Below are 9,367 nucleotides of genomic sequence, written 5' to 3'. Positions count from 1 at the left end.
ATTTCAGGAATAACTCTGGCAATTTCCTTGCCAACTTGACAAATCAGAGACTAACTCCAGGTGTTGCCATAACACACGACTGGATGCAGTTTAACTCCGGACACATCTGATTGCTCCCTGCACACCTCAAAGAAAAACCGTGACACAGGAAAACCAGCAGATGTTAAACAAACATATGAAAATCTGCCTCACAGCATAATGGCTGAACCATTAACCTTCCTTCACTTCCCATAATGCCACCTCCACAGCTGTGTAATCTCCTGGGAGAGGCAGGAAAACAGGAAAAAAAATCCCAGAACCAAAAACCCAACAGGAAATTCTCTGTAAAATTCCTCTCCAATCTCTCAGGTGATAAAAACCAGTTGAGGAGACCACATAGACTGAGTGTGACCTATAAACACACTAACCTTCTGTTTGTTGTGGTCTCTGTCCCAGTCAGGAACCGATCCAGCTCCTTCTTGAAGGCAGAAAGTCAGTACCAACAACACCAGTCAGCAACACATTCCTGAGGCTCACTACTCTCTGGAAAAAGACAGTACAACATCCAGTCTATTTTTGCTCTTACACAGTTTAAACTCACATTCCTTGGTTCACCATATCTGTTAACTGGAATAATCTATGAACAGCCAGGCTGTCCTGTCCTTTTAAATATTTTATAGACCTCTCTCTAGGCACCTCTTCAGTTTGTGCTGTTCTAAAGTATATAGATCAAGCTCTTTGAGCTGAGTAGTTGAGGTTCTTTAAGCTAGGAATCATTTTTCTAGCTCTCCCTGCACGTTCTTCAAAGCCACTATGTTACCCACCATGTGGAGGATCTGAAACAGATAACACAGTGCTCTAGATATGATCTGATCAGCGACTTGTACAGTGTTAAAATGGTGTCCATTGATTTAGACTGAATGCTGCTTTAATACAACTCAATGTTAGCTTTAGTTACAGTTTTCCACTTTGGTTGTGAACCTTCAGTGGTCTGTGTGTCTTAACCCCAAGACCTTTTCCTCTCTTGACCTCTCAGTATCATAAGAAAAAGGAGTAGGCCATTCAGCCCCTCGAGCCTGCCCCACCATTCAAAAGACCACAGATGATCTGATTGTGGCCTTAACTCCACTTTCCTGCTTGTCCCCATATCTTTCGACTCTCTTGCCAATCAAAAATCTGCCCAACTCAGCCTTGAATATATTCAATGAACTAGCATCCACTGCTTCCTGGGAAGGGAATTCCAAAGACTAACGGCCCTTTGAGAGAAGAAATTCCTCCTCATCTTTGCCTTAAATCAGAGGCCCCTTATTTTGAAACTGTGCTCCCTTGTTCTAGATTCCCCCATGAGGGAAAAATCCTCCCAGCATCTATCCTGTCCTGCCACCTCAACTATCTTAAATGTTTCAAGAAGATCACCTCTCATTCCTCTAAACTCCAATAAGCATAGGACCAACCTGCTCAACCTTCCCTCATAAGTAACCTATTCAACCCAGGAATCAGCCAAGTGAACCTGCAAGTATATCCCTCTTTAAGTAAGGAGACCATGACTACATGATACTACAGGTCTGGTCTCACCAATGCCTTATAAAGCTCAAGACTTCCCTACTTTTAGACTCCATCCCCCTTTCAATTCACAGAATCACTGAATCGTTACAGTGCAGAAGGCCATTCAGTCCAACGTGTCTGCATCGCCTCTCTGAATGAGCAACTCACCTAGGGCCATTCCTGCCTTCTGCACACAATTAAGAGCATCATTCCATTTGCCCTCCTAATTACTTGTTTTAGCTCCATGCTAACTTTTTGTGTGATTCATGTACAAGGAAACCCAAATCCCTCTGAACCACAGCACTCTGCGGCCTCTCTCTCAATTTAAATAATATTCTGCTTTTCTATTCTTCCTGCAAAAATATTGTTCCCTGCAATAATAAATGCTATGTAAAAAAATGATATTTACATATGTACATTCTGCACTGGCCCTTCAACATGTACGATGCCTTGTTTACCTAACTGAATCAGCTTTTTCTAATGTCTGACCCACACCCCTTGCACATCTAAACCTTTTCGGATTGGATTACATTCTTTTATCATCTTAACCATTGCATATATTTTGGTGTCACGCGCAAATTTACTACCATATCCCAGCACCACAGACCATGGTCATTAATAAAGACTGTGGAGAGTAGGGGAACCATGGACCATGCCCTGTGGGACACCACTAGTAACTTCTCTGAGCTCGACCACATCCATTGACTACAACTTTTTGGCTGCAGAATTGGAGCCAATTCCTGATCCAGCGTTTCATATTCCCACAACGAGACTCCATCTTGAGAAGTAATTGTGTGAGGAGCATTATCAGAAACTTTTTGAAAGTCCAGGTAGACAACACAACCAAATTATCCTGACCACAACCCTGACAACTTCCTCAAAAAACCCATTCAAATTTGTAAGGCACAACCTATTTTTCCCAAAGTTGTGTCTGAATTTACTTCAAACAAAAACAGTGACACAGGAAACCTTGAGTCTTGCATTGAAGGAAATGGAGAATTAAAATTGTTTAACATTGAGAGCTTGAAAAAATGAATGGAAACTGTACATATAAATAATGAGCACATCAAGAAAATGGACACAGACTGCAGAGAGATCACTGCAATTGCTAGTGATTCTAATATCTATTTTACTGTCAAATGTCTTAGTCGAGTCCTGGTAGTTAGGCTACAGTCAGATTTGGAACTGAAGAGTAAATAAGTGACCAGTAGATAAAGTGGCTACACTGTGTACCACAACATGGAACTGGAAACATATTCGCCACTAATAAAGGAGGGCACAAATCATCTTGTCTCCAATTTACTATCCTCCAACCATTGATGTAAGTGCTATCTGTTCCCTGTCGATGATGATTGGAAAGGCTCAGACTAAGATGGAATCTGAGTATATTTTGGATCTTCAGCAAGGCAACAGTAACTGAGACATGGAGGAGAGTGGCCTTCTACTTGCTGGGTGTGGGATAGAAGCATTTGAGCAGATCTTTCTTGTTCACTTTTCCCATGTGGTTGCGAGGTATCCCTTCCACGAGGATCAGCTCAGAGGGAAGACTGTACGTGGCCAAATGTTCCCTGCAATCAAAATACAATCAGTAATCTGTGACTAGTAACCAGCATTGCAATCAACATTTTAACCCTGTACTGAACTGAAGATTTGACTCTGACCTCCGCAAAACGCCTGCAGCACACATGACAAACCTGTCACCTCTCATCACTCGAGGTAAGTACAAGCTCAGTGCCAATGTCCAGCAGCACTGTATAATATCACACCACGTACCAACACTGCCCACACCCACACCCGCACACTGCCCACACCCACACACTGACCGCACCCACACACTGCCCACACCCTCACACTGCCCACACCACACACTGCCCATGCCCACACCCCACACTGACCGCACCCACACACTGCCCACACCCACACACTGCCCACACCCACACACTGCCCACACCAACACACTGCCCACACCAACACACTGCCCACACACCCACGCACTGCCCACACACCCACGCACTGCCCACACCCACACACTGCCCACACCCACATACTGCCCACACCCACATACTGCCCACACCCACACACTGCCCAGTCCACAGCCCACACTGACTACACAACATACCAACACTGACCACACCACAAGCCCACACTATGACAACATGTCAGTAACAGTCAATGAGTACACTATTGGTAATATTCACACCACCTACATTCATGCATACTGTGTTTTGTTCAACTGGTTGGGTTTCAGTGAGATATAATGGCTCTGTTAGGGTCCAGACATCTGGCAGTGAAGGATCCAGATCGAGGGGTTCAGACGCTCTGGAGTCGAGGGGTTTAGACGCTCTGGAGTCGAGGGGTATAGACGCTCTGGAGTCGAGGGGTATAGACGCTCTGGAGTCGAGGGGTTCAGGCGATCTGGAGTCGAGGGGTTCAGGCGATCTGGAGTCGAGGGGTTCAGGCGATCTGGAGTCGAGGGGTTCAGGCGCTCTGGAGTCGAGGGGTTCAGGCGCTCTGGAGTCGAGGGGTTCAGGCGCTCTGGAGTCGAGGGGTTCAGGCGCTCTGGAGTCGAGGGGTTCAGGCGCTCTGGAGTCGAGGGGTTCAGGCGCTCTGGAGTCGAGGGGTTCAGGCGCTCTGGAGTCGAGGGGTTCAGGCGCACTGGAGTCGAGGGGTTCAGGCGCTCTGGAGTCGAGGGGTTCAGGCGCACTGGAGTCGAGGGGTTCAGGCGCTCTGGAGTCGAAGGGTTCAGGCGCACTGGAACCGAGGGGTTCAGGCGCACTGGAGTCGAGGGTTTCAGGCGCACTGGAACCGAGGGTTTCAGGCGCACTGGAACCGAGGGGTTCAGACCCTCTGGAACCGAGGGGTTCAGACCCTCTGGAACCGAGGGGTTCAGACCCTCTGGAACCGAGGGGTTCAGACCCTCTGGAACCGAGGGGTTCAGACCCTCTGGAACCGAGGGGTTCAGACCCTCTGGAACCGAGGGGTTCAGACCCTCTGGAACCGAGGGGTTAGACACTCTGGCAGCTGGAGGCCAAATGCTGGCAGTGGATGAAATTCTGTTGCTCCATCCAGCAGCTCCAATCAGAGAAAGGAGGTCCTCAGCCTCTAAGTGAGCACTGGAGCTGAAGCTTAATGCCTCCCAGATCCCTCCCTCTTACCTGGCCCATTCCTTCAGCTCCTTCTGGGACAATGAACATCCTTCCTGCAACTGGACAACTGCTACCACCTTCTGACCCCAGGTCATATCAGGGGCGCCAATAACTGCAACATCTGCAAAGGCAAATACTGTGTAAGTGTTAAGTGAGGGTGAGTAGGGACTGGGCAGGGTGTTTGTGTGTAAGTGTGTGTGAGAGAGAGAGAGAGAGAGATAGAGAGACAGGGATATGCATATGTGAGTGTGTGTGTGGATGTGTTAATTTGACAGTGGCACAGTTGGGAAGAGCAGTTGGAGAGGTGGACACGTGGGAGATACACAGAGTGGAGAGAATAAATACAGCCCGGGGAGCACAGCCTACCTCACTCACCTTCAGGGAGAGCAGTCGGAGAGGTGGACCTGTCAGCTGCTCAGAATCAGCATGCGCAGAGTTCAAAAGGAGAGTGAAACAAAATTGTGACATCACAGGAAAGGAGCAATTTGATTGGTTGGAGAAGAAGCTCGCTATTTGGTGAGTGTCTGGTGAGTATCCAGCAAGTGTTTAAGGTTTATTCTATTCTTAAGATTTAAAATAAAGTAGGAACTGTCCTTTTGGTAAGGTTTATTAAGTAGGGCCAAGTAATATAAAGTTAATAGCAGTAAACCAAAGTAAAATAAAGTCAACGTAAAAGAAGTTAATTGAAGCCATGGCAGGGCAGCTTGGCCGTGTGTAATGCGTGTCCTGTAATATGTGGGAAGTCGTGGACGCTCCTGATGTTCTAGACGACCACATGTGCAGGAAGTGTTACCAGCTGCAGAACCTTGAGTGCCGGGTTTCAGAGCTTGAACAATGGCTGGAGTCACTGTGGCGCATCCATGAGTCTGAGAGCTTTGTGGATAGCATGTTCAGAGGGGTGGTCACACTGCAACTTAGGAGTCGGGAGGCAGAAAGGGAATGGGTGACCGCCAGGCAGTCCAAGAAAACTAGGCAGGTAGTGCAGGAGTTCCCTGGGCTCCCGCTCATAAATTGAAGCTGGTGGAGGCACTGGTTCCTCAGAGGAGTGCAGTCAGAGCCAAGTTTGTGGCACCACGAGTGGCTCAACTGTACTGGAGAGGAGGAAGGAGAAAGTAAGAGGTATAGTGATAGGGGATTCGTTAGTCAGGGGAAAAGACAGGTGTTTCTGTGGCTGTAGACATGACTCCAAGATGGTATGCTGCCTCCCAGGTGCCAGGGTCAAGGGTGTCACAGAGCGGCTGCAGGACATTCTTCTGGGGGAGTGTCCCATGTGCAAGTGAGTACAGAAATAGGTGAACTAAGCGATTAAACATGCAGCTGGGAAGCTGGTGTAGGAGAGAGGGCAGCAGATTTCTGGGGCACTGAGACTGATTCTGGGGAAGGTGAGACCTGTACAAGCTGAATGGTCTACACCTGAACAGGACTGGGATGAATATCCTTGCATATTCTGTTGCTCCATCCAGCAGCTCCAATCAGAGAAAGGAGGTCCTCAGCCTCTAAGTGAGCACTGGAGCTGAAGCTTAATGCCTCCCAGATCCCTCCCTCTTACCTGGCCCATTCCTTCAGCTCCTTCTGGAACAATGAACATCCTTCCTGCAATTGGACAACTGCTACCACCTTCTGTCAGGGAGGTTTAAACTAGATTGGCTGGGGGATGGGAACCTGAGGGCAAACTCAGAGCAAGGAACGGGAGATGGAAAATTAGTGAGTGATTCTAAAAGACAGATGAAGCACAGGTTAAAAAGTGTACAGCACAGGAATTTGGCAGTGTTAAAAGTTATAAATGTAAATGAAAGGAGCATAGTAAATAAAGCGGAGGAGCTGAGGGCACAGATGGACACATGGCAGCATAATATCATCGCTATAACGGAAACTTGGCTTAAAGAGGGGCAAAAATGGCAGCTCAACATCCCTGGATATAGAGCTTTCAGGCAGGATAGGGAGGGGGATAAAAAAGGTGGGGGGTGGAGCATTATTGGTTAAAGAAACAATTACAGCTGTGAGGAGAGATGATATACTAAATGAAGCATCAAATGAGGCCATATGGGTTGAGCTCAGAAATAAAAAAAGGGGCAGCCACACTGCTAGGAGTGTACTATAGACCCCCAAATAGTGGAAGGGAGTTAGAAGGGCAAATATGGAGGCAGATTTCATGTGCAAAAACAATTGGGCAGTGATCGTTGGGGACTTCAACTACCCGAATATCAATTGGGATAGGACCAGTGTGAAGGGCACAGAGGGTACAAAATTCTTAAACTGCATTCAAGAGAACTTTTGCAGCCAGCACGTAACAAACGCTATGAGAGGGGAGCAATTCTAGATTTTGTCTTAGGAAATGTAGATGAAGTAGCAGGTGGGTGACCATTTTGGAGAGGGTGACCATAAATAATACAGTTAAATTTTGCATCATTATGGAAAGTGGCAAAGATAGAACAGGAATGAAAGTTCTATATTGGGAGAAGACAAATTTTACCAGGCTGAGAGGTGAGCTGGTGAGAGTGGACTGGATACAGCGATTAGAAGGGAAAACTGTGTCAAATCAGTGAGAGGCATTCAAAGGTGAGATTCTACTGGCACAATGTAGACATTTCCTCACAAAGAAAATGGTGGTACTGCCAAATCTTGAGTCCCCTGGTTGTCCAGAAGCATACAGGGTAAAATAAAACAGAAAAAGAAAGCTTATGACAGTCACAAAAAAATTTAATACAGTAGGAAGCCTAGACAAGGATAGAAAGTACAGGTGTGAAGTAAAAACGGAAATTAGAAAGCAAACAGAGGATATGAAAAAATATCGGCAGGTAAAATCAAAGAAAAGCCAAAGATGTTTTACCAGTACATTAAGAGCAAGAGAATAACTAAGGAAAGGGTAGGGCCTATCAGAGATGTACATGGTAACTTGAGGGCAGGGTTATCAATGACTACTTTGTCTCCGTCTTCACTAAGGAGAGGGATGATGCAGACATTCTAGTTAAAGAGGAGGAGTGTGAAATATTAGATACAATAAGCATAGTGAGAGAGGAAGTACTGGAGGGACTGACATCTTTGAATATGGATAAATCACCAGGGCCGGATGGATTGTATCCCAGCCTGTTGAAGGAAACCAGGAAGGAAATTGCGGATCAAAAACAAAAATTGCTGTAAAAATTCAGCAGGTCTGACAGCATCTGTGGAGAGAAAGACAGAGTTAACGTTTCGAGTCTGTATGACCTCTTCAGAACTGAAAAAGAGTCATACGGACTCAAAATGTTAACTCTGTCTTTCTCTCCACAGATGCTGCCAGACCTGCTGAATTTTTCCAGCAATTTTTGTTTTTGTTTTAGAGTTCCAGCAACCGCAGTATTTTGCTTTTATCTAGGAAATAGTGGATGCTCTGAGGATCATTTTCTAATTCTCACTAGATACAGGCGAGGTCCCAGCGGATTGGGTCTGCGAACGTTGTACCATTATTTAAAAGGGTGCGAGGGATAGGCCAGAAAATTATAGGCCGGTCAGTCTGACTTCACTGGTGGGAAAATGATTAGAATCAATTCTGAGACACAGGATATATTGTCACTTAAAAAGGCACAGATTGATCAGGGACAGTCAGCATGGTTTTGTTAGGGGCAGATCGTATCTTACTAACTTAATAGAACTTTTTGGGGATGTAATGAGGATTGATGAGGGTAGTGTAGTGGATGTTGTCTACATGGATTTTAGTAAGGCATTTGACAAAGGTCCCACTTGGCAGACTGGTCAGAAAAGTGAGAGCCCATGGGATACAGGGGAAGGTGGCAAGTTGGATCCAAAATTGGCTCAGTGACAGGAAGCAAAGGGTAATGGTCGATGCATGTTTTTGCGAAATGAAAATGGTTTCCAGTGGTGTTCCACAGGGCTCATTGTTGAGGCCCCTGAGGTTTGTTGTATATATTAATGACTTAAACTTAAATGTGGGAAGTATGATTGGGAATTTGCAGATGACACAAAAATTGGCTGTGTCATTAATAGTGAAAACGATAGCTGTTGTCACCAGAATTACATCAATAGTTTGGTTGATTGGGCGGTGAAGTGGCAAATAGAATTCAATCTGGAAAAGAGTGAGGTAATGCATTTGGGGAGGGGGGGCGGCAAACAAAGCAAGGGAATACTCGATAAACGGGAAATTATTGAGATGAGTTGAGGAAGTGAGAGACCTCAGAGTGCATGTCCACAGGTCCCTGAAGGTGGCAGGACAGGTGGGCAAGGTGGTCAAGAAAGCATATGAAATGCTTTCTTTTATTGGACAAGGCATTGAATACAAAAGCAGGGATATAATGACGGAACTGTATAAAACCCTGTATAGACTACAGCTGGAACTTTGTGTAGAATTCTGGTCACATTACAGGAAGGACATAATTGCTGTAGAGAGAGTACAGAGGAGATTTACAAGAATGTTGCCAGGGCTTGAAAATTGCAGCTATGAGGAGAGATTGGATAGGTTGGGGCTGTTTTCCTTAGAGCAGAGGAGGCTGAGGGGTGATCTAACTGAGGTGTACAAATTATGAGGGGCCAAGATAGGGTAGACAGGAAAGACTTGTTTCCCCTAGCTGAGGGGTCAATTACCAGGGGACACAGATTGAAGGTGACTGGTAGAAGGATAAGAGAGGGCATTCACGCAGAGGGTAGAGGGCATCTGGAATTCACTGCCTAAATCAGTGGTTGAGGCTGAAATGCTCAACTCA

At 46.1% G+C, this 9,367-nt stretch overlaps 1 protein-coding gene across 4 annotated transcripts in view; it reads right to left on the bottom strand.

Annotated features, from left to right (window-relative positions):
- Nucleotides 1-2,423: 2,423 nt before the first annotated feature.
- Nucleotides 2,424-9,367, bottom strand: part of acsf3 (acyl-CoA synthetase family member 3) — a 183,886-nt gene continuing 176,942 nt past the window's right edge. For all 4 annotated transcript variants that reach the window (XM_041190756.1, XM_041190758.1, XM_041190759.1 and 1 more), the window contains 2 exons: nucleotides 4,680-4,791; nucleotides 2,424-3,092 (listed from right to left, as the gene is read on the bottom strand). In XM_041190756.1, coding sequence (XP_041046690.1) covers nucleotides 2,966-3,092; nucleotides 4,680-4,791 — 239 coding nt within the window. In that variant the 3' untranslated portion in view covers nucleotides 2,424-2,965. The remainder of the gene's footprint in view (nucleotides 3,093-4,679; nucleotides 4,792-9,367) is intronic.

The sequence above is a fragment of the Carcharodon carcharias genome, chromosome 7 (assembly GCF_017639515.1).
Source record: "Carcharodon carcharias isolate sCarCar2 chromosome 7, sCarCar2.pri, whole genome shotgun sequence".
In the NCBI taxonomy this organism is placed as follows: domain Eukaryota; kingdom Metazoa; phylum Chordata; class Chondrichthyes; order Lamniformes; family Lamnidae; genus Carcharodon; species Carcharodon carcharias.
This window is presented reverse-complemented; position numbering and strand designations above follow the sequence as displayed.